Source organism: Budorcas taxicolor, chromosome 12 (assembly GCF_023091745.1).
Source record: "Budorcas taxicolor isolate Tak-1 chromosome 12, Takin1.1, whole genome shotgun sequence".
Classification (NCBI taxonomy): domain Eukaryota; kingdom Metazoa; phylum Chordata; class Mammalia; order Artiodactyla; family Bovidae; genus Budorcas; species Budorcas taxicolor.
The window spans coordinates 44,058,138-44,085,212 of NC_068921.1; the positions used below are offsets into that span (position 1 = coordinate 44,058,138).

Genomic DNA, 27,075 nt, shown 5'->3' on the forward strand with positions numbered 1-27,075 from the left:
ATAGATAGCTTCTGCGGTGTGTGTGTTCGGTTGTATCCAACCCTTTGTGACCCCATGGACTGTAGACTGCCAGGCTCCTCTGTCCATGGGATTCTCCATACAAGAATACTAGAGTGGATAGCCATTTCCTTTTCCAGGGCATCTTCCTGACCCAGGGATTGAACCCACATATCTTGCATCTCCTGCACTGACAAACAGGTACTTAACCACCAGAACCATTTGGGAAGCCCCAATATTGCTTCTAGAAGCTAAAATTCTTTGTAGACTCATTGGCAATTGCATAAAAAACCAGCATTTAATTTAACACATGAGCATCTTTCCTGACTGTAAAGATTGTTATGAAAGCAGATACCTTGACTTACATAGTTCTTCCCCTGAGAGTCTTGGAGAAGTATGATGCTCCCCTTAAAATATCTCTTGTGAAAGTGAAAGTCTCTTAGTCACATCCAACTTTTTGGAACCCCATGGACTGTACAATTCATGGAATTCACCAGGCCAGAATACTGGGGTGGGTAGCCTTTCCCTTCTCCAGGTGATCTTAGCAACCCAGAGATCAAACCCAGGTCTTCCACATTTCAGGCAGATTCTTTACCAGCTGAGCCACCAGAGAAGTAACAAGAATACTGGAGTGGGTAGCTAATCCCTTCTCCAGCGATGTTCCCAACCTAGGGAATGAACTGGGGTCTCCTGCATTGCAGGTGGATTCTTTACTAACTGAGCCTTATATATCAGGGAAGCCTGGTAATTCAACATCTATCCCCAAAATCAATTCTTTATTTAAGAAAAACAAAGACAAAACCGGGTTTAGGCTGACAGGATGTTATTAGTGATTTTGAGTTGTTTCTACACCTTGATTAAAAACTGATGACAGTGAACTGGTAATCTCCAAAGACATACTTCAAGTTCATAAAAGGTACTGAAGTGGAACCAAAGTGACCAAATGGAGTTATTGAGGCAGACATCAAGTAGAGTAGTCCTCAGAAGGGTAAAGATGAAATAATAAGCTGTCTTCTATTATATTACTTTTCTTCAGAAAAAGTCATACAGCATTTTAAAGTTATTTCCCCCACCTAACTGCAACTGCTCAGGTTTCTCTGACACAGAATCGCAAGTGAATCATTTTCTTAAAGCTGTATGATGATCACTATTGTGTTCAATGCTTTAGAAATTATACAGCTTCAGAATTTCAGTATGAAAAGCTGTTCTTTAAAAGTCCATGATAGTGCAGTCTGTCCAGTTCAAGCCAAGGAAGTAAAAATCAGGTCAAGATGGTTAATTCCACCTATCTATTCAATTTCCATTTTTGTCTTTCAACAATACTGACAATGATGAAAAGTATGATGAGACAAATTCAGAATAAAATGATCTACCTATGTATTTTGAATATAGAGAGAAAAATATCAGTTTATCCCTGCTGCTGCTGCTAAGTCGCTTCAGTCGTGTCCGACTCTGTGCAACCCCAGACAGCAGCCCACCAGGCTCCTCCATCCCTGGGATTCTCCAGGTAAGAATACTGGAGTGGGTTGCCATTTCCTTCTCCAATCCATGCATGCATGCTAAGTCACTTCAGTCGTGTCCGACTCTGTGCGACCCTATGGACAGCAGCCCACCAGGCTTCTCTATCCATGTGATTCTCTAGGCAAGAATACTAGAGTGGGTTGCCATTTCCTTCTCTACGTTTATCCCTACAGTTAGATAATTTTAAAATTTTACATATATGAAAATCTAAAGATATATCATAAAACATGCTCAATAATAAGATGATTCAATAAGGAAACTCAAGGAAATTAAGTTTATATTTCATAGTTAATAATTAATGTTTTCTCTCCACTTATGATATTATCTTTATTAGTTATATTAAGAAATTTGCTTTTCCTTCATATGAAAGATGTTGATCTATCTGATCATGCACCTGGCTGTAAGTGAAAATCAATAACTGACATGTGGCTGCAAGGAGGTTGTCAACAAGGAGGCAATGCAAACACTTAGAATAAAGGATGGTTTTAATTCTTTCCCCTGTTCACTCAGTCAGTCACAATCTAAGGGAAGAGTCACTGCTGCTGTGATTTTGACATGTCATCAGCATGCTTGCTATAGCTTTAATTATGCATCCTTTGATATTCATTGCTACCATGTATAAGATAAGCAAAACAATGTAATAATGTGGTTTTCTTATTGCTTCTATTTTACCTCCAAAATATATCAATTTGAAAGATTATTACCTTTTAATTCTTTGTTGATTCTTTCTTTAGAACGTATAGTCTCTCTTTTTAAAAATTTTCTTTATTTTTAATTGGAGGATAATTATTTTACAATATTATAATGGTTTCTGCCATATATCAACTTGAGTCAGCCATAGGTGTATATATACCCTCCTTCTTTAAATTTCCCTCCCATCTCCCTCCCCATCTCACCTCTCTTTGGGTTCCCTGTGTCCTACAGCAAATTTCCACTGGCTAGCTATTTTACACAAGATAACATATATGTTTCAATGCTTTTCTCTCAAATAAGCCCAACTTCTCTTTTCTCACTGTATGCAAAAGTCTGTTCTCTATGTCTGCATCTCCATTGCTTCCTTGTAGATCAGTTCATCAGTACTTCATTTCTAGGTTCCCTATATATGTGGATACAATATATATAATATATACAATATTTGTCTTTCACATTCTGACTTCATTTTGTATAAAAAGCCCTAGGTTTGTCCACCTCATTAGGAACTTGCTCAAATGCATTCCTTTTTAAAACTGAGTAATATTCCATTGTGTATATTTGCCACAACTATTCATCTGTCAATGGACGTCTAGGTTGCTTCCATGTCCTAGCTATTGTAAATAGTGCTGTAGTGAACACTGAGGTATGTGTGTTGTTTTCAGTTATGCTTTCCTCAGGGTATATGCCCAGTAGTAAGATTATTGGGTCTTGCAGTAGTTTTATTTCTAAGTTTTTAAGGAATCTTCATACTTTTCTCCATGGTAACTGTATCAATTTACATTCCTACCACCAGTGCAAGAGGATTCCCTTTTCTCCACATCCTTTCCAGCATTTATTGTTTGTAGACATTTTGATGATGGCCATTCTGACTGGTGTGAAGCAATATCTCGTGATTTTTATCTGCATTTCTTTAATAATAAGCAAGGTTGAGCATCTTTTCACCTGTTTATTACCCATCTGTATGTCTTCTTTGGAGAAACATCTGTTTAAGTCTTCTGCTCACTTTTTGATTAGGTTGTTTGTTTTTCTAGTATTAAATTTCATGAGTTACTTGTATATTTTGGAGGTTATTCTTTGTCAGTTGTTTCATTTGCTATAATTTTATCCCATGCTGAGGGCTGTCTTTTTACCTTGCTTATATTTTCCTATATTGTTCAAAAGCTTTTAAGTCTCTTAAAATGCCTTAGTCTAAGCCAGAGTGACCTCTGCTTGCCTACTGACAAAGTTGTACAATGGGACTGCTTTGTGTCAAGAAGAGAAGAGTGCCTCTAAGACTTTAACTGAAGCAAAAGAGGGCTTCTTATTTATAAGTTTGTGCCTTTCAGTCTCCTACCCTAACATTCTAGTCACTTTTCTCTGCAGTATGATTCTGCAATATCTCCTCAAATACAGATAATCCTAGGTTTGCATAATTCTAGCATGAATAAATTTCAGTTATCATGGTTTAGTTAAATAAAACATTTGGCCCCCATGTTTTAGTTACCATAACAAATTATGAATAACAAGTACAAACTTTGCTACTAGCTCTTCAGTTCCCAAATCACTACTTAATAACAGATATACTTTGTGATCAGTAACAAATCACCTCACCTCTTTCAAACTCTGCAGGTGATTGGTCACTACATTTTTGTTGCTGAATTCATGCACAGGCCCTTGGATGTTTTTATGCCTCCTATGATAAAACCCTGATGGCTCAGATGGTAAAAAATTTGCTTGCAATGCAAGAGATGTGGGTTCAATCCTTGGGTCAAGAAGATCCTTTGGAGAAAGGAATGATAATCCACTTCAGTATTCTAGCCTGGAGAATTCCATCGACAGAGGAGGCTAATGGGCTACAGTCCATGAGGTTGTAAAGAGTCAGACAGAACTGAGAGACTTACACTACTACTACTATGATAAAGCCACAGCCATTAAAAAAAATGATAATTGAAGAGAGAATTTACCAACAAAGATGTAAGTGAGCATATAAAGAAAAAACCAAGATCATTGGAATTGATATTACAGTAAAATCCCATACTTTCATACCCAGTTAGTTGTGGATGGTTCCTGCAGCTTTTTTTGCAGAGTTGGGCTTCCTATGAAAAGAGCAGGCAGTCTGACCTTGCTCTCAGAACCTCAAAGAATGTTCCTAGGCAGATAAGCAGGTTGACCAGGAAGCTGCTTATGGTGGGACATTGTAAACATATTATAAAAATTGCCCACTCCAGGTGCCAGTAAATTAGAGTTGGGTCAAGTAAATAATACAGTTGGCACCACAAGCATTCTAGAAATATGATCTATAGCTTTACTTTCCTCTATAACAGAGTTTGGAAACCTTTCTTCCATGAAAGTCCAGATAGTAAAAAGCAGATCTTTGTGGGTTTTTCTAAGGGTCTATTTGTTGCAACCATATGGGCATTATAGAGTGAAAGCAGCTGTAAACAATAGATAAACAAAATGAATGAGTCTCAATTAAACTTTATGGACACTGTGATTTGAATTTCACAAAATGAAAATGTTCACTAAATAAATCATAATATATTATTCCTTCTTTGATTACTTTAAAATATTATAATGTAAAAATTGAAACCATGTAAACAAATTGGTCAGTTAGTTTTGGCTTGTAGGCCATACTTTGCCAGCCCTTACTCTTAAAATACCAATAAAATATAAATATTTGGAGAAAAAGAAACATAAAATGTTTATTAATCATAATAAAACAAAGAAATGTTCTTTTTAGGAAAAAATGACTGAATTTCCAGATATAAGTTTGTATATCAAATTTAACTTATGAATGTGGCCTTCCTCAGCCAACATTAATGAAATAGCAGCACTATTCCCTCATCTTGTTCCTCTGATGTTCTTTTTTTGTTTTTACTTTATATTTCTTGATAACTAATCATCACACATACTAAACTAACTGTATATATTTTTTTGGTCTGTTGAATATAATTTAAATTACCACAGACGAGGGACTTTTGCTGTTTGGTTTACTAGCACCAAGAACAATGACTAGAGATTAAGAAGTACTCAACGAATATTTGCAGCAAATTAGATAATCCAAAAAGGATGAAATTATGATCTGGGAACCCAAAAAATATTGAGGAAATGGAAGTAGAATGGATACAATTGCAACCCAATTTCATAATTAACACTTTCCAATTTGGGAGGCAGAGATTATTTTTTTTTTTTTTCCTAATTTGGGGAATGAAACAATATTAACAGAACTATTGAACAGAAAGTCAAACTTTTCTATTCAACATGTGAGCATTTAATAGAATTGCAATTAGACTGCTAACCTTATGAAACCCTTGTTGTTCTTTCCCATGCTTCAAAGGTAGACCTTGAAAATGGTCACTTTCATAGATTTCTGTAAAGAAGCCACTTGGAGGAAACTGAAATTATGTACAACAATAATGCCTCTAACTAGAATGTTATTGCAACAGACTAAGATTAAGAATAGTATAATATGTGAACATAATTTATTTGTATAACTGGCATAAAATATAACTGTTTGATTAAAGAATAATAACAGTTTTAAAATTCTTATGTGATAAAGATTAAATTGAAATTTTGATAAATAAAAAATGTAGAAAACAATGACTCATATACAAGATTAAATTATATATGTGCAAATCAGATGTGCAAAAGCATAACTATGTATTTTTACACATGTACTCATTTTGTACATAAACTTCCTTTCCAAAGAAACTTTCTCTAAAAATCAAAAGCTTACTAATGACAACACTCTTGGATGGATTTGTTCTGAGAAACATACATGCCTCAATCCCAAAGACTAGATGTTTAAGTGTGAATAAAAATTTCCAGCAATAAATAGTATGTAACAAATCATAAGATTGCATTGCCATCATTTATTGATTTAGGATGCAGTTAAGTTTTACATATATCCTTGTCTAGATATTTCTGAGTATCTCAAAAGAGTATGTGTTATTATTTCCATAATATGTGTCAGGAACACCAACATTTGGAATATTTAATTATCTTGCTAAAGGATACAAGACACACAACTCTAATTGTTTTAATTTTACTAAAATAAGCAATTTTATCAAAATAAAATGTATCTGGGGTTTCCAATGAGAAATTAGGCCTTAAAACCCGTATGTCAGCCAAAAAACATCTTAAAATAATTAAAATTGTTTTATTAAAAATTCTTTATATTTCTATTAAATGCACATTAATATGGACTTAAATTTGCACAAGATATATATCTATATATTTTTTTTAATTTAGCGAGATATCTTTTTTGGGTGTTTCATTGTTATTGATACAAAATAAGGTACTAAGTTTTCTTTTTTTATAGCTTGCTGTCATATAAAATAAAAAGTAAATAATAAAATGCATTACTCTACTCCTTGTACAACACAGACACTGGAATTTTCTGAGGTATCAGCATTTTCATTTCTCCCATTTCTCACTTAAGCCATGGAAATTGAGGTTGACATCACCCTCATCATTGAAATCATTACCCTTATCTCTCTCAGAATATATGATTGGATTCCTTCGGTAATATGCATAGTTAATATGACTCAACTGTGATAGAGTAAATTAAATGTGCTTATTCCCTATGGTATTTATTCATGAATTTTGCTCTTGGTATTAAATCATCTCTTGACAGGTATATGATTACGTGTGTAGATCATTATCTTCAAGTCCACATTAGTATTTCTGAAATGTGTTAACGCTTCATGATCTTAAAAGGATTTTTTAAAAGTCAAGCTATCAAAACTACCTGAGTGTTAAACAGAACTAACATAAAATTCTTCAAAATTTTTGGCATTACATACAAATACTTCCAATAATTACAGTATATTTAATATGCAAAAAAAAATCTCCAAAAGCTCAGGTTGCTACCCAACATGTGACATGTCATTATTAGTAGAATAAAAATCACAAATAAGTAAATAGGTTTAGTAGTGATCAGCCATAGTGAAAACAGCACATTTTTGTGATTTATTTGCTCATATATTTGTATTTTCCTCAAGACACAAGGAGATATTTTTGTGATGCTTTCCACTCACATTTTTGGAAAATCATATGCTTTATAACATTGGTTTGTGTGTCTCTTATACATGAAAGTGCAGTGATCACAAAAAATACTTGTGCATGGCTGCTCACAGAGTTTTATTTATAATAGCTAAAACTGGACATATCCCAGATGTTCATCAAAAGGAAACTGGATAAACAGATTGCTATTAAGGAATTAAAAAAAAAAGAATGAACTATTGATATGTACAATGCCATGGGTATATCACTAAAATATGCTGATTGATAGAAAGTTTAGATAAAGAGATATAAAATGTATGTTTGCCTTCATATGAAGGTAAAGAACAGGCCAAACTAGTTCAAAAAATTCAGAAAAATAGTTGTCTTAGAGATGTTGAAGCTGGTGACTAACTAGGAAAGGATATGAGGGAACTTTCTTAGGTAATGACAACATTCTCAATCTTTGTTCTTCAAAGTTAAGACTTAGAATTACCTAGGTAATATATTTGTCAAACATCATTTAAAAGTACACTTAAGATTTCTAGATTTCACTGCATGCTAATATTGCCCCAAAGCTCTAAAAATGTTGAAACTTTGTTAATAATATTCATAAATGTGTCCAGAATTAAGCATATTTATGTCTACAAGTTTGAAATGCATTGAAAATATGAGCCATGAGTAGAAGAATAATAGCTAAATAAATATGTGACAAAGCAAATGAAGCATAATTTTAACTGTATAATATAGGTGAGTATGTGGAATTTAACTGTATGATTCTTTTAGCTTTGATCTATGTTTAAAAATCTGTATTATTTTCTGCAAACGAAAATTAATGAAAAAAATGTATTCAATATAATGACTGGTGTAATAAAAATGGCAAAAACACATGCTAAGATATTGTAGAACAAGGATCAAATAAGGTTAACTGAGATACCATAGGAGGGAGAATATTACAGTAGGTTTAGACAAGCAAAGAGAAGTATACAATGGAAAAAGATACTAAAGCGTTAAACAATGTATGTGTGTGCGTGGCAGTGCAACCAATATAATGCATCAAATCTGAGGGAGTGAATGATGAAATTTGATCACATTAAAAGTATCATTTGAAATACTTGTGAATCATTCAAGACATTTGTGATGGACACAAAATAGGAAAAATTTTCTGGTTAAATTTGGAATGACAGGTAATAAAGATATTGCACTTAAGATTCATGTTGATGTATGGCAAAACCAATACAATATTGTAAAGTAATTAACCTCCAATTAAAATAAATAAATTTATATTTTTAAAAAAAAGAAGAATATTAAGCTCTACCTGGGAGATAGGGGCCTAATGAAGGTTTTTATTGTTTTATTTATATCTTTGTATTTTAAAGATCATGCTAAAAAGTTATGATAAATTAATTCAAAAATAGTGAGCTGAATGAGTAGGATTGGAGAGAAACTGGAGGTAAGGAGATAATTATCGGGTTTATTAATGTTTTGTCAGAAAAAAATGATCCATTTGATAAACACATGCATTTACATGTGTTATATAAACAGAGACATAAGATAATAAAGCTTCAACCAAAGTACGAGAAATGATGATGTAAATCAGACAATCCCTATAGCTGATTAACTACAGAGGACAGAGTGATTCTAATGACTAAAGTTTGAAGCCAAATTAGAATGAAATATTGCTAATAAGATATATTTGAGATATTAATATTATTTTTATAGTGAGAAATATAATGACATTGTGTTGAGATATAGAACTTTTATTTAATAATTATACTATGTATTTTAGCTGAGAAATTATCTCATAAAAATAGGATTCATACGTTTTATGTCTAAAAGTTGATTTTTTCATATGGCTAAAATCACTGCAGATGGTGACTGCAGCCATGAAATTAGAAAACGTGCACTCCTTGGAAGAAGAGTTATGACCAACCTAGATAGCATATTCAAAAGCAGAGACATTACTTTGCGGACTAAGGTCCGTCTAGTCCAGGCTATGGTTTTTCCAGTAGTCATGTATGGATGTGAGAGTTGGACTGTGAAGAAGGCTGAGCGCTGAAGAATTGATGCTTTTGAACTGTGGTGTTGGAGAAGACTCTTGAGAGTCCCTTGGTCTGCAAGGAGATCCAACCAATCCATTCTGAAGGAGATCAACCCTGGGATTTCTTTGGAAGGAATAATGCTAAAGCTGAAACTCCAGTACTTTGGACACCTCATGCGAAGAGTTGACTCATTGGAAAAAAACTCTGATGCTGGGAGGGATTGGGGGCAGGAGAAGAAGGGGACGACGGAGGATGAGATGGCTGGATGGCATCACGGACTGGATGGACGCGAGCCTGAGTGAACTCCAGGAGTTGTTGATGGACAAGGAGGCCTGGCGTGCTGCGACTCATGGGGTCGCAAAGAGTTGGACACGACTGAGTGACTGAACTGAACTGAACTGAATTTCTTCTTTGAGGAAATAATATACACATGAAAACTGAACTTAAAAAAAGACTGTTTTAGGACATGTGATAAGATTTTAACTTTCAAAACTGTCCTGAATGTGGGTTTCAGTTCAGTTCAGTCGCTCAGTCGTGTCTGACTCTTTGCGACCCCATGAGTCACAGCACGCCAGGCCTCCCTGTCCATCACCAACTCCCGGAGTTCACTCAGACTCACGTCCATCAAGTCTGTAATGCCATCCAGCCATCTCATCCTCGGTCGTCCCCTCCTCCTCCTGTCCCCAATCCCTCCCAGCATCAGAGTCTTTTCCAATGAGTCAACTCTTCGCATGAGGTGTCCAAAGTACTGGCGCTTCAGCTTTAGCATCATTCCTTCCAAAGAAATCCCAGGGCTGATCTCCTTCAGAATGGACTGGTTGGATCTCCTTGCAGTCCAAGGGACTCTCAAGAGTCTTCTCTAACACCACAGTTCAAACGCATCAATTCTTTGGCGCTCAGCCTTCTTCACAGTCCAACTCTCATAATCTGTATTCAAATATATATATTTTCTTGAGATTTAAGTATATACATTTTATGAGCACATAAAAGTACTAATTTAATAGTTTTTCATGACTATCCTAAACATAAAATTTGAAAATATATTCTGAATTTTAATGCAATGCCTGTTATACTTCAAAGATATTCTATAAAGAGGTAAAGCTCATGAGAAATTGATCAAATAGAGAATTTAAACTAGGGAACATTTTAAAAATATTTATAATTGTACATGTGTAAATGTAATTTACAAAACATGAAAGAGAAATAAATATAGAGAGCATTTTCTAATTTTTTTCAATTATTGATCCTTTCTTTTATGTTTCTTAAAATAAAAAGTTTATTTACCTTTCCTGGGATTATCTGTTAATCCTGTACACTACAGAACTAGTTTCAAACTTCTATAAAATTATAACCAAAAATCACATATTAAGAATTAAATATATGTCAGAATTTTATGCTGATATTTTAAAAAGTCACTATGTTTACATCTCATCATGAATAGGTTTTAGGTCAGAGAGAAAAATTAGATGAATGTTAACCTCTGTCAAAACCAAAATGTTCTCAAATAAAATTTGTTATACAATGTAAATGAAATTTTTTATATAGTGGTGCTTGAAAGCTGGTATTTAAAGTAATGATTTTGGAGGGGGCAAGATGGCAGAATGAAAAGATCCTAGGTTCCCCTCCTCCCACGAAAACACTAAAATTGCAATTACATATACAGAAACTAACTCAGAATGGCAGGAAAACTCACAGACACTTTTTCTGTTGTTGTTGTTTTAACGACTAAGGATAAAAGAAGCCACGTTGAAATGGGAGGAAGGTAACACATACAGTCTGGCCGGGACTCCAGACACTGGAAACCAGAGGTGAAAGGGACATCACAGCTTTACTAGTTATCCTTTCAGAGCAAAGGTTTTAAACCTTTCATGAGTCTTCTGAGGCCTGGGAACCTGCACTGGGAAGACAAGCTGCCACAATGTCTGACTATGAAAATAAGTAAGATAGCTGGATGGAAATTAAGAATTTGCTCTTAAAGGAACATGAAAAACTCATTTACTCTGAAGCCCAATGCAGAAAAAAAGTACCTGCTTCATAATGAAGAAATCCATTGATTAATTTTAAGGTGATATAAGGTATGTATCTGAAAGACTGGGATTTTTGGAATTTACTCTGGATATGGAGGAGTGGCAAGTGCCAGTAGTTTTTTTTTTTTTTTTTTTTTTTCCTATCCTCCTCTACTTAATTGTTTAGTGCCATTTATGACTCTTGCCATGTAACTTACTAGCACAACAACCCACCAAGGTAAGTTCACCTGTGGGCATGATGAAGACTATGCCCCTCCAAAGTAGCTACCTACCTATTAACAGCCACCTTTAATTGGCTGTAGACACTATCCAAAGTAGCTCCTTGGACCACCAGTCCAGGCAGGTACACTTGACTGGCAGTAGAGCCAGACCTTGCAGATGCCCTTGACCAGCACTGGTGTTTCCTTGAAGGGGTGCTCACACCAGGACTCAGTCACATACAACAGAGTACATGCAACACTTGTGGCCAGGCCTTTCAGCTATATGAGTGGGGGTCAGTCCCACACATTAGCTGTACCCAGAGAAATCACAGCCCAGCCACAATAGGAGGGCACATACATCCCACATATGGGAAAATCCTGTAGCACTTAGCTCTGACACTGAGGCAGTACAGTGTTACTGGGTGCAGTAAGACATCTTTTACTCAAAGCCACTATTTCAGAAGATATAGCTGATCTACCTAATACATAGAAACAAATGCCAAGAGTTAGACAAAAAGAGACAAAGAAATATGTTGCAAATGAAAGAAAAACAGGGGGGTAAAAGCTAAATAAAATGGAAATAAGCAATATTCTAAAAAATATATATATTACTGTTTAAATTTATGGTCATAAAAATCCTCACAGAGCTTAGGAGAAGATGAATGAACACAGTGAAAACTTCACCAAATTGATAAAAACATAAAAAAGAACCAATTGGAATTGAAGAATATATTAACTGAATGAAAAATACACAGAGAAAATCAACAGCAGATTAACTGATACAGAACAATGGATCAATAATCTGGAAGTTAGGCTAGTGGAAAAGAAAAACAAACCAAAAGATGAGGCTAGCTTAAGAGACTTCTGACACAACACCAGGCATACTAACATTGGCATTATAGACTTCTTAGAAGGAAACAAAAAAAGGGACAAAAAATACTATCAGAATGAATAATGGTGAAAGCAACCCTGAACTGGTGAAGGAAACAGATATCCACATCCAGAAAGCACAGAGAGTCCCAGAGACGAACCTATACTAAAACAAAATTACACAGTCATCTCAATAGATGCAGACAAAGCTTTTGACCAAGTCAACATTCTTCTAAGATATAAAAACTCTCAATGGAATAGGTGTGGAGGGAATATAACTGAACATAATAAAAGTTATGTATGACAGTATCATAGAAACACCATACTAAATGATGAAAATCTGAAAGTATTTCCTCTAATAATAGGAAGAAGATAAGGATGCCCACTCTTGCCACTTCTATTAAACATATTATTGAAAGTCCTAGCCATGCTGGTCACACAAGAAAAAAGAAATAAAAAGTATTAAAATTGAAAGGAAGCAAAACTGTCACTGTTTACAGATGACATGATATTATAATTAGAAAACCCTAAAGATTCCACTGAAAATATTAGAACTTATGAATTCACTAAAGTAGCAGGATATAAAATTAATGTACAGAAATATGTAGTGTTTCTATGCACTAATAATTTTGTATCAGAAAGATAAATAAAGAAAACAACTACATTTACAACTGAATCAAGAAGAATAAAATACCTAGGAAAAAGTTTAACCAAAAAAGTAAAAGATCTGTACTCTGGACACTGTAAGACACTTATGAATTTAAAAACAATACAAAAATATAAAGATATACTAATTAATATTGTTAAAATGTCCTTACTACCCAAAGCAATCTATGGACACAATGACATCTCCACTAAAATATCAACAGCATTTTTCACAGAACTAGAATAAGTAAACCTAAAATTTCAAATAATCAAAATAATCCTTAGAAAGAAGAACAAGACTGGAGTATTATGGGCCCTGATTTCAAATTATACTACAAAGTTATAGCCATGAAAACAGCATGACATTGGCATAAAAACAGACACATAGATCAATGGAACAGAGTAGAAAGTCCAGAAATAAGCTTATACATATATGCTCAGTTAATCTATAGCAAAGTAAGCAAGAATATAACTTGTGGAAAAGACAACCTCTTCAATAAATGGGGAAACTGGACAGCTATATGCAAAATAATCAAAGTGGGTCACTTTCCCTTCACCATATACAAAAACAAACTCAAAATGGATTACAGACTTAACCTATATGTGAAACCTGAAACCATAAAATCCTAGAAGAAAACATGGGCAGTATTCTTTCAGACATCAATGTTAGCAAGATTATATCTATATCTATCTATATAGATATGTAGATATACATGTCTATATATATACGTGTGAAGTGAAGTGAAAGTCAGTCATATCAAACTCTTTATGACCTCATGGACTATAGAGTCCATGGAATTCTCCAGGCCAGAATACTGGGTTGGGTAGCCTTTTCCTTCTCCAGGGGATCTTCTCAACCCAGGGATTAAACCCAGGGCTCCTGAATTGCAGGCAGATTCTTTACCAGCTGAGCCACAAGGGAAGCCTATATATATATATATATTATATATATATATATATAGGATATATATATATATATATATCCTCAGACAAAGTAAACTGAAATGAAAATAAACAAAAAAGATTACATCAGAGTGAAAATATTTTGCAGCTTTTGCACAGAGATGAAAACTATTAAGAAAGCAAAAAAGGAATCTACTGAATGAGAGGTGATATTTGCAAATGATATATTCAATAAAGGGGCTTACCAGGTAGCTCAGTGGTAAAGAATCTGCCTGCAATTCAAGAGATGCAGGTTTGATCCCTGGTTTGGGAAGATCCCCTGGAGAAGGTAATGGCAACCCACTCCAGTATTCTTATCTGGGAAATCCCATGGACAGAAGAGCCTAGCAAGTTACAATCCATGGAGACAAAAAGAGTCAGACACAACTCAGAGACTAAACAGTAATATATTGAACAAGAAGTTAAAAATCCAAACTATAGAAAAAAACATAAAGCTCAATATTAAAAACATATATCTTATTAAATAATATGCAGAGAACCTAAATAAATGTGTTTCTAAGTAAAATATATTAATGCCCAGGAGACACATGAGACAATGTTCAACATCATCAGGGAAATGCAAATCAGATCAGTGTGCTATCATCTAACACCTGTCAGAATGGCTGTCATTTAAAAGACAACAAATAACACATATTGGTGAGGGTGGAGAGGAAAATGAATCTTTGCACGATATTCTGGGGAATGTAAACTGGTGCAGCTACAATGAAAAACACTATGAAGTTTCCTTAAAAAATTAAAAATAGAACTTCCTTATTATCTGACAGTTTCACTTCTTGGTATTTACCTGAAAAAAATAAAACTTGGTATTTACCTGATTCATGGGGTCGCAGAGTTGGACACGACTGAGCGACTGAACTGAACTGAATGTCTAATTATCCTTTAGATTTCAGCTAAGAACAACAACAACCAACACTTTCTCTGTACTTCTCCACTTTCCTAGACTAGACTAGGTTAGCACCCAAGCATTATAGATATTGTACTCACAAACTCATTCTTCTCAAGATCATTTTATTCACAAATATTTTGTTTACTGTTCACTTTCCCAGATTAACTTGGCAGCTCTGTGAGGTAGGGGTGCTTGTGTGCATGCTTAGTTGCTTCAGTTGTGTCTGAGTCTGTGAGACCCAATGGACTATAAACCCACAAAGTTCCTCTATCCATGGGATTCTCCAGGCAACAATATAGGACCGGGTTGCCATTTCCTCCTCCAAGGGACCTTCCCAACCCAAGGATGGAACATGCCTCTCTTGTGTCTCCTGCATTGGCATGTGGGTTCTTCACCAGTAACACCACATGAGAAGCCCATGAGGTAGGATTAGTAATTCATAATGTTCAACATGGTACACAAGTTCTTAACACAGAGCCTGGAACAAAATAGATGTGCAGGAAAATACATCACCGAAGGATCCATGTGCTTCCATGTGAATATAAGAAGAAAGGAAGGGAAAGGAGAGAAAAATGCTTGGAAGTTTTGCAGTGCTTACAGAAAATGTACAGGGGTTGTACTCACAGCTTATCAATACTATGGAATATCACCTGAATCCCAGTAATTATGAAACTGAAGAGGAACTCAACAAAATGTTTATATAGCCTTATAAGGTACAATATAAATATGTAAAAAATTCCAAAAAATATGCTAAGTATTCTATATCATTGTATTCTAACATATTGTGTCATTATCATTGTGTTGCTTTATTTTTCAAATTAGTCATGCAAAATAAATTCTAATTTTTGCTACTTTTTTTTTCTTTTGATTTCTCTGCCTCTTATTACATTTTAATTTCCTTTTCCTCATTATCTTCCAAGAAAAGAAATAACAATTTTAAGATAAAATCCTAATGGTCATTTAGAGATAACACAAGTTAATAAGGTGTAGAAAACACTTTTTAAGTAGTAAAAGCACGATGCAAATACAATGATTACCTTGAAAATGTCCTAGTTGTTTAAATCTCTTGAAACACTGGCTTCTCCTAAGTTTCTGCTACAGCAGGAAAACTAGGTTCTCTGAGGTTTGGTATTAAATGTTGGATTTTTTTTCTAAGTTTGGGATATATTTAACATCTAATTCCTAGAGGGTTGTGGGTATGGTAAGAATTCCTAAAGATTCCATCATTTTTTTTTTTTCCCTGTTTCATCTCTGACTTAATCAGGAATGCTTTTTTAAACCCTTTGTTTTATCACACTCTTTTAATCCTTTGCACCAGTGATCCCCAACCTTTTTGGCACCAGGGACTGGTTTTGTGAACCAGGATTGGGGGGATGCTTTGGGGATGATGGGAAACAGCTTAACTCAGCGTACTCCCTGTACTCATACTACTTTATGCTATGGCAATTGTATTTAAACTCACTAAATTTTTAAATTTAAATTAGCCATGTCTTTTGGCTAATTAACAGGATAATGATTTTTATATTAATGTTAATTTGTATATTGATGTTAATTGTTTACTGTTTAATCCTAGCCACAGGCTTGCCTGATTCAATCACTGTTCTTTTTGTCTTTATTTTTAAATGATATGTGCAGAGGTACAAATGGAATTTATCTTATATGGGCATTCTTTCTGTAGAATGCAGTGTTCTTTAAAAGCAAATATCATATATTTGAACTTAAATTTTTATATACATGTATAAAATCACTGCCCATTTATAAAATCTGAGACTTACTATAAAGTGTACCTGCTTCTGTTTTAAGAAATGGAAAAATATTCCATGTGGAAAAAAAAAAAGAAAATTAAACTTGAAAATGATATCTGCCAAGTCAGTATCCTCATTGATAATTGTCTATTTTTCCAGCTTCTGTGCATGGGTCTGTGCTGTCACTTCAGTCATGTCTGACTTTTTGCAACGCTATGAATGGTAGCCCACCAAGCTCCTCTGGCCTGGGATTCTTCAGGCAGAATATTGGAGTGAGTTACCATGCCCTCCTTCAGGGGATCGTCCTAACCCAGGAATGGAAACCAATTCTCTTATGTCTTCTGCATTGGCAGGCAGGTTCTATACCACTGTGCTACCTGGGAAGCCCTCTGGCTTCTGTAAGAGATTCTAAATTCTTCAAAAGCAGAGACTCTTTTTCATAAATGTTACTCTCAGCAAGCATAGGGCTGACACATTGCATTTAGAAATAGAAATACATTTTACTTTACTTAGACTAGAATAGAATATAAATATACTTACTTAGAATAGAAATTCATTTTTCGAGATACCCAACAAATCATTTGGTCTGTGCTTTGTAAGTAAGTGCTTTCAATCTTTTTTTTAAATTTCATATGAAATCTTGTACATAATGCAAAGAGATAAAAGATTTAAAGATGAAAAAAACAGAAGCAGTAACTACAGATTGAAAAAAAAGGAAAAATGAGGCATCATAATTTTTTCCTAAATCTAAAATTTTAATGAATAAGGCTAAGTTTCTGTGAAGTTTGTTGGTATTACACAAATTACAATAGTAAATTCATGTTATGGTATGATACCAGGTGAATATTATTAAAGATCTGGAACTAAATACCTTTGTTGTTATCCATTCCTCCCACAGCATACAGAGTTCCAACTGTAGATTTTCTAGGTTTAGTTCTTGGACTTTGCATTAAAGTTCTTCTTTCTGGCAACAGATGGTACTTCATTGCTTCTAGAATCAGCTTTTGACATTCCAGATCATTCTTAAATAATGCATGATTTTCTAGGTCTGCCAATATCTGTGAATAATACACATTCATGTTAATAATGCTTTTTATAGTATGAGCATATCTAATTAGAAAATTAGAAGCTTAGTAACTTTGATATTGCCCTTATACTGACAGGGACGAAAAATATAATAAGAATTGATTACATTGAGAAATAAATATGAGTTAAATGCATGGCTAAGAAAAATAGAAAATATATTATTTTTGATTCCATACTATGTATTATTATTTTACCATTCAGAGTATAAAGAAACTTCTAAATATCACTTTTCAGTTTCATTTCCTTTTTATAAAATCTGTTCATAAATCAAATATAGCTGCCTTTTTGGCCATAAAAATTTCTGGTAAAGCAGATTTAAAAAAAAATTCTTCAAGAAATTAAGCCCTAACACACCTATCATAAATATTCACATACTTTAATGTATCCAAGCATACTTTAAAGCTTTTACAGTTTTAAAAGACATCATAATTTAAGATGTTCAAGCATAGTTTAAATCCCTTTCAAATTAAAACAATTCAATAAAAATAGAAAATTATGCTCATAACACCATTTTAATTATGCAAACCATTGAAAAACTCTACTTCAAGTAAAGTAATAGTTTCCAATAGTGAAACTAAAATAAATAAGTAAAAATTACCAAAAATCCAGCACCTGAGGGAGACCAGAATTTTATGTTATATTATTTCTCTTTTTTTTAACTATAAAAAGTTATCATCTCTACAAATTCTTTTTCTGTACATTTCTTTGAATATATCCAAAATATCTTTTATTTTCCTCTTTCTCTGCCTTTCTTTGCATTTTCTTTTTCCTTGACTCCTTCAGTATCATATTCTTTTTCTGTTCATGAAACCTATTTTATTTCAAGATAGTTAAATATGTTGCATGGATTTAGGAAATTTATAAGTTGAAACATTAACGTTGACTCACTGACCTTTTCTTCCCATTGGTAAGACCCTGTATCACATTGGTACATAAATGTTTATTGAGTGAATAAGTTAATAAATGATGACAATATATAATTTAGAAATTTATTTGAACCATAATCAAATAAATTTATTTAACTATTGCAATATATAAATTACCGTTGGAAGTATAAGAGAGAACACAAAAACATATCAGTTACTTGATTATTCTCCAATTTAAAAAAAGGTGCTATGAAGTAAAAAAAAAAAAAGTATTAGAATTACTAGGTGCTTTGGAATATACAAATAAGATGTTTAATTAGAGTCTTGCTTGTACTTTTTGTCTTATATAGTAAAACTTTGTTGCCTTCCTACCCATTTCTTAAGGGACTACTATTTTACTTGTAAAATATTAATAAATAGAAACATTAATGAAATAGATTTGGGGAAATAGCAGAGCCCAAAAGGAAGAAAAAAAAAGTAAATAAGATTTATTTCAAAATTTTTATAAATTTAAAATTATAAAAGAAAATGAAAGGAATTCTGTAAAAATGGAGTTTCAGAAGACAGTCAACTCTGAGTGCCTAGGTTTAAAATACTTTCAAGTAATAATTTCAAATGGGAAATTAATTTCTTAATGTTGATAGATATATCCGTAAAAGCATATTATATACTATTTATTTCGAAGTGTGTCCTAGAACTTGAAAAAGAATACCTATATATTTATAACTGAATTGCTTTGCTGTGCACCCGAAACAAACACATTGTTAGTTGATTATACTCCAATATAAAACAAAAAAACTTAATGTCAAGAAAAAGAAAAATAAATGAACCCCTTATAGCTAGAACTTAGACCTCAGACTCTAGATCTCACTGCATATGTGGTTGCCCATTTAGTTTTGAGTAAGGCTTGTCTTAAGCTTCAAATTTTTATTTATGGACTGACTTCTCCAGATCTCTGCAATGCCCAAAGGCCTCACCTATCTGCACATATCACAATGGTTCGGAAATAGAGATGAAGCCAACAGATTTAAAACTTTACACAGAGGGCCTGGCAAAAAGATCAGCTGTTAGAAAGAGAGTAAAGTTGGTTTTGGTTTAATGCACCTCTGCTTCATTCTCTCTCCAACTATCCAGGCCACATGTCCTAGGGTTCCTAGGGCTGACACTTCCCTGGACATCCTTCATCCCACCATGAGTCTGGGAAGTTTGCTCTGGCACTAATCATATTCACCAACATCTCCCTGTTTTGTTTCTTGGTTCCACCTCCAAAAGTAAACTGTCTAATATGATGAATTAAAATGATCTAAATGATCTAAAAGTGAGAAAGCCTTTCTCAGGAAACACATGGTTTACTTAATTCTGGCCTTCTGAAGAAAATATCCCTGTTTTTCTTGTTTCTTTAAATAAATATCAGCTCATAGCAAGTCCAAAGGGGAAAGAAAAAAAAATTACCTGAAAGATATACAAAATAAACTTAAAATTTGTACTTTATTTCTAAAAAATGACCAAGATATTTTGTATTTAAATGATATTTTCCATTTTATTAACAAATAATTCTGTAAAATTTCTTAACTTTGGTGTATTCAACCATTTGACAACATTCTTTATTTGGAAAGAAGTTAAATTCTTCTTAATCACTGTACTGTTTTCAAACTGTTTCAAACTGTAACTTGTAAATATTTCTTGCTTATGGGTACTATATCACTTGGGTCTGTATTTCATATTCCATGACAAAAGTTTTTAGGATTATTCCATTCCAAACTCAGGTCCAAATTGAGAGTAATAGGTAGTTAAGCTGCTTCCTAAACTTGAGCAATTTTTAGATTTTTTGAAATGATCCAAGATTAACACAAATTTTACTCCTCCCTATGCAACAGAATTCCAGTTGAGCTATTTGAAATCCTGAAAGATGATTGTGTGAAAGTGCTGCACTCAATATGCCAGCAAGTTTGGAAAACTCAGCAGTGGCCACAGGACTGGAAAAGGTCAGTTTTCATTCCAATCCCAAAGAAAGGCAATGACAAAGAATGCCCAAACTACCGCACAGTTGCACTCATCTCACATGCTGGTAAAGTAATGCTCAAAATTCTCCAAGCCAGGCTTCAGCAATATGTGAACCGTGAACTCCCTGATGTTCAAGCTGGTTTTAGAAAAGGCAGAGGAACCAGAGATCAAATTGCCAACATCCACTGGATCATGGGAAAAGCAAGAGAGTTCCAGAAAACATCTATTTCTGCTTTATTGACTATGCCAAAGCTTTTGACTGTGTGGATCACAATAAACTGTGGATAATTCTGAAAGAGATGGGAATACCAGGCCACCTGACCTGCCTCTTGAGAAATCTGTATGCAGGTCAGGAAACAACAGTTAGAACTGGACATGGAACAACAGACTGGTTCCAAATAGGAAAAGGAGAACGTCAAGGCTGTATATTGCCACCCTGCTTATTTAACTTATATGCAGAGTACATCATGAGAAACGCTGGACTGGAAGAAACACAAGCTGCAAACAAGACTGCCGAGAGAAATATCAATAACCTCAGATATGCAGATGACACCACTGTTATGGCAGAAAGTGAAGAGGAACTAAAAAGCCTCTTGATGAAAGTAAAAGAGGAGAATGAAAAAAATTGGCTTAAAGGTCAACATTCAGAAAACGAAGATCATGGCATCTGGCCCCATCCCTTCATAGGAAATAGACGGGGAAACAGTGTCAGACTTTATTTTTTGGGGCTCCAAGATCACTGCAGATGGTGACTGTAGCCATGAAATTAAAAGACACTTATTCCTTGGAAGAAAAGTTATGACCAACCTAGATAGCATATTCAAAAGCAGAGACATTACTTTGCCGACTAAGGTCCATCTAGTCCAGGCTATGGTTTTTCCTGTGGTCATGTATGGATGTGAGAGTTGGACTGTGAAGAAGGCTAAGTGCCGATGAATTGATGCTTTTGAACTGTGGTGTTGGAGAAGACTCTTGAGAGTCCCTTGGATTGCAAGGAGATCCAACCCGTCCATTCTGAAGGAGATCAGCCCTGGGATTTCTTTGGAAGGAATGATGCTAAAGCTGAAACTCCAGTACTTTGGTCACCTCATGCGAAGAGTTGACTCATTGGAAAAGACTCTGATGCTGGGAGGGACTGGGGGCAGGAGGAGAAGGGGACGACAGAGGATGAGATGGCTGGATGGCATCACTGACTCGATGGGGTGAGTCTGTGTGAACTCCGGGAGTTGGTGATGGACAGGGAGGCCAGGCGTGCTGTGATTCACGGGATCTCAAAGAGTCGGACACGACTGAGTGAATGAACTGAACTGAACTGAACTGATGCAATGGAAGTTAGTTTTTTGCATTTTTAATTTTTTGAGAATCTTTAACTACTCTGACATTTCCTTTGCTCTGTCCTATTTAGAAAAATACATCAATATGTTTCAATAGTTGTCTACTACTTTGAAACACACTCATGTTTATATATCAGAATTTGTATAGTAATTATCTATAAATCAGAGTTTATTCTTAGGATATTATATAGAAATATTATTTCCAGTCAAAGATAATCATCATATAATTTTGTTTACAAAAAATATACTTGGAAGTTTATTAATATCTTTACACTTTACACTTTACAATGTTCTTACACTTAAGGTAACCAATAGCTATGTCCTTATAAATTACTTGGATATAAACCTCAAGAAAAAAAAGAAAATCCCACTATGTACAAAATAATGTTTTAGAATATGTTATTATGTAGAAGATATGCCAGAAATAAAAACATCCTGACAATATGAAGGATAGCATAGGGCATATTAACATTGTGTGAAATACTAAGAGGTTGTTCCATCCAAAGATCCACATCAGCTAGGCAGCTACTTTGTAAATATGATCTATCTCTCTATAATCTTGGTCATTTTCCTTTGTGAGTAAATAATAACCAGTAAGTTGTAATGTAACCCTATAGCTTCAGAATATAACTGGATTAAGAGACATCCAGGGAAACCTCATGCATGATATTCAGAATTAATTAATATTAAAAACTAGAATAATGTATTCATTAAAGCTAGAGTACTCAATTGTAACTCAGTTAGAAGTTTCCAGTTGCCAGATATGCTATAAACTTTTAAATAGAATAAAGATGCTCATTGCAGTTGTTATATTAAAACATTATTGTTTTATTTTTCTCAGCTCAAATTTTCACTTTATCACTGATTTTATTTTAATTATGAAAAACAAAAAAGAAATGGTTATTAAAACAATATTTCTTTCAAATGACCATTACATCTGTTATTAAAATACAATTTGTTAATGTTTCAGAAATTGAACCTCATATTTAGCAACATAAAAATATTTAATATGTTTTAATCTGCATTCTTATACATAGATACTAACTCAAACTGTATTTTCCAAAATTATTTATATGAATTAATTTCAAATGCTTGCCATAAATTAGAAATTATGATTCTGAAAATATTACTCCATTAAAATGAAATGTATTATTCAAGTATCTAGATTTGCACTGTTTTTCCAACCTCTAAATAAGAAAATATTCAAAAATATTGTCTCCTTTCTGTATAACTTATAACTTAATGTTTCAAAGAAAATACCCTCTTGGCTAGAATCTTTGTCTTGATTTTCTGCAGTAACTTGCAAGTATGAGTGCTACCTTGAATTGTAACATTGTAACATTTCATGATGGTGGTGGCTTAGTTGTTAAGTCCTGGCTGACTCTTGAGATTCCTTGGACTGTAGCCTGCCAGGCTCCTCTGTCCATGGGATTGCTCAGGCAAGAATACTGGAGTGGGTTGCCAATGCCTTCTCCAAGGGTGCTTCCCAACCCAGAAATTAAACCTGGGTTTTCTGAATTGCAGGCAGGTTTTTCTGAGCTATGAGGGAATACCCAACATTTCATCATAAGCAAACAAAATCAAACACACAAATTATTTGTGCTGTACAACCTATTTTTACTACACAGAGAGCATACAACTTTAATTTTTCAGTAAATCAGAAAATATCTACATTACAGAAATATGCATTATATCTAGACTTCTTAAAATATAAAATAAAGATATTAGAGAAATATAAATTATAGCAACACTTTTCTATAATGTTAGTGGCTGGAAGTAAAAACAACTGTATTAAAAGGTATTCTTTAAGTAAGAGTAACATTGTATTGAAAAGCACAGTAACCAACAGAATCTGTAGAAAGCATTGCAAATACACCTTTCTGTACCTTATATCTGACTAAAGATCCATTGGAAAATTGAATGCAATATTGAATAAACAAAGAAAGATAAATTTGCACTTACTGTGGACCAAAGAATGTATTAAATCTTCTAACCCTATATCCTTGGGCTGTCAAAGTTATGAACTTTCTTACTTTCATGAAAGTGAAAAAATTTCATATATCTCATATTATTTCACAGTACTTGAAACTCACTTTGCTATTAGGTGTTATGCTAAAATAATCAACTCACAAAATTTGAAACTATGAAACAAAGTTAATTCTTATTAGAAGTGACAGTCCCTACAGAACAAATGACAGCTTCATACATGGTCTTTCAATTTTCTGCTTGACAGAATAAATAAGAAAAGTGATAAAATAGCATATTCCATAAACTACAGGAAAATTATTTTTACTTCAATGTCTTATAAATAGGGGATGCAAATAAAATACTTTTTTTTATTTTTATGTGGTTTATTTATCTAAGATATTCTACAAGGAAACAATGATTTAGCAGTCACACTGAGAGTGACCTTGAACCTTGAGCCTCTTGTCAATGTATGGCAAAACCATTACAGTATTATAAAGTAAAATAAAGTAAAAATAAAAAGTTAAAAAAAAAAAAAACAATGAGTGGAAAGTGCTGGTCAAAGGAGAGACTTTATTTATCACAGAACTTTGTGACATCACAATAAATAAACAGGATTCATAGGAGAGCTCTTAGATAGGGCTGTCCCGCCCCTCAAGGGAAACCAGAAGTTGTTTCATGCCTGGAGAAGTTTTCTATGTATTTCCAACCTATTTGATAGATTTTCAAAAAGAGAGAGGAAAATGGACAACCAGGCTCAAACATTGTTTCACTGATTTTTGCCATCCATCATTAATTACTTCAATGTCTGCTTGTGACTGAAACAGCCTAAGCTTGTGCAAGAAAACTAGATCAACCGTGGCCAGCCTAAAAGAAACATCTGCCTGCAGCCTAAAAGAAACTCACCTATATAAGCAGCCAGACCCACATGTTTCACCTAAAATCCCATTAACATTAGATGAAAATAATTTTAACAAAGAATAGAATCATGAAATTTTAAGAAAATGAAATATCTTCTAGTTCTTTCCACTGGGACACCAATGATTCTGAATAAAATGTGAGGATGTTATTTTTATTTTTAATTAAGTGAAGAAAGTAGACATACTAGAGCTTTTTATGTTCTCTTTCAGTGCTATCATGTCAAAATGAAAACATAATTACTAACATGCTAAAATTACTAACATGCTAAAACTTATATCTGATGTATCCAAATGATACATTTGAATGATTCCTGCTCAAGTATTTGGAAGAAACCATTTACAAAATGAGAAGCAGTTTCATTAATGTTATTCTGAACACAGAAATATTTGATTGCTTTAAGATGAAAAGTAATTGGCTAAGCTGACAGTACAAATAGACAAGAATAATGACAGAATCAAAAGAAGCAAAGCTCATGAAAATTAACTCAAATGATAGTTCCTATTAGTGATAAGTGAAAATAGATTTCATGAGTTCATAATTTAGCATTAACTTGCATTTATTTAACATGGATTTGCATTTCTAAAGTGGTTTGAAAGGTCAGCATTTCTAAGGCTCAAAGAAGCAATCCTGTGTTCTGCATGCACTCCACTTTCATCCTGAAAATTTTTATTGCATCCTATGTAGGCTCCAGACCTTGTATTCATTCACGCATTCATTTAGTAAGTAGTTCGCACCTATTTACTTAGTGCATGTTTTGTGCCAGGTGCTATAATCCAGATCCTGGATACCTGCAGCTTCTTTTATCACTAATCTATTCTACTCAAGCCCACCCTTCTCTCCACCCCTTAGAACACCTTCATTAATTTACTCTTATCTAGGTTATATTCAAAACCTGCTTTAATTTCTTATTGTTTGCAAGACATTATTCAATATCCTCAGACTAGCAAGCCATAAATTTTATGCTATAACTTCTTTCTAGCTATTCAGCCACTTTCTCTAATAACTTAGGGCAGATTATTCTGTATTTAATAATTTAGTTCTTCTGATATCTTCCTCTTATCTGAATATATTAATGGCTTTAGAAAGCAATGATCTAATGCCTTTACCTCTGATGCTTTCATTAAAATATTACTCAATCTTCAGAATCTAGGTTAAGTCCTATTACTTCCATAAGGATTTACCTAATTACTCAGGCCACAGTTGACACAATTTGTTTTTAATTGGTCATATTAGACTTTAATCAATTGCCATCTGTGTAGTCGATTAAAGGCTTCATAGTCATACTGACTCATAAACTTATAGAAAATCGAGAAAAATGTGTGGCATCTCTTCTTAGGTGTGATTAACAGGGTTAAAGCTCCTATGAACTGTTCAATAACTATTTAAGTGATTGATAATTTACTATAAATAAGAGTATCTATTAATTTATTTTAAATAATATCTTCAGTACTGAAACTTGAAAACATACAGCACACAGGCAAAAATATATTCACTATCACATCTCAAATTACTTGCATGTTAATCATCTTCACAAATACTTATGGTCTTTCAGAAATATCTTTGCTTATCAACCAACCAAACATATATTTCTAAATGATTTATCCCAGATCCATGCTTATTTCCAGTCATAAAAATGGAAGTTGCTCAGTCATATCTGACTGTTTCAACCCCATGGATTATACAGTCCATGGAATTTTCCAGGCCAGAATACTGGAGTGGGTAGCCGTTCCCTTCTCCAGGGAATCTTCCCAACCCAGGTCTCCCTCATTGAAGGTGGATTCTTTACCAGCTGAACCACGAGGGATGCCCAAGAATGCTAGAGTGGGTAGCCTATCCTTTCTCAACCAGATCTTGTTCACCCAGGAATTGAACCAGGGTCTCCTGCATTGCAGGCAGATTCTTTTCCAAGTTATCTGTCAGGGAAGCCCTCTTTCCAATCATGGTTAATAGTAGAATTCTATTACACAAATAATTTGGGATCTTGGACATTATGTTAATGTCATTTTGACTCAATTAAGAAGCATAACTTGAATGTACCACTGATAATTCAAATCATACATTTATATCTCAACTTGTTTTTTCTTATTATCATTTTCCCATCTGTAATGGCTTATGTCTTCTACTTTTCATTGGTGGTAGAGGGTATGTATTTTTGTATCTGTACTTATGTTTTAAGCCACTTCTATTTAATCTGATTCCAACTACTTTGGAAAATATGGTATCAATTAATAAATACGCCTCAAATTTTTCTTCCTGTCTGTGATGGTAGATCTACTGGTAATTCTATTTAGCAAAGTTTCTTATTTTCTCAGTTAACTCCACATCCACAG

At 33.8% G+C, this 27,075-nt stretch overlaps 1 protein-coding gene across 1 annotated transcript in view; it reads right to left on the reverse strand.

Annotated features, from left to right (window-relative positions):
• The window catches only part of KLHL1 (kelch like family member 1), a 532,887-nt gene that overhangs the window by 122,038 nt on the left and 383,774 nt on the right, over positions 1-27,075 (reverse strand). Inside the window, exon 6 of the mRNA XM_052650221.1 lies at positions 17,441-17,627. Within this exon, the coding sequence (XP_052506181.1) occupies positions 17,441-17,627 (187 nt within the window). The remainder of the gene's footprint in view (positions 1-17,440; positions 17,628-27,075) is intronic.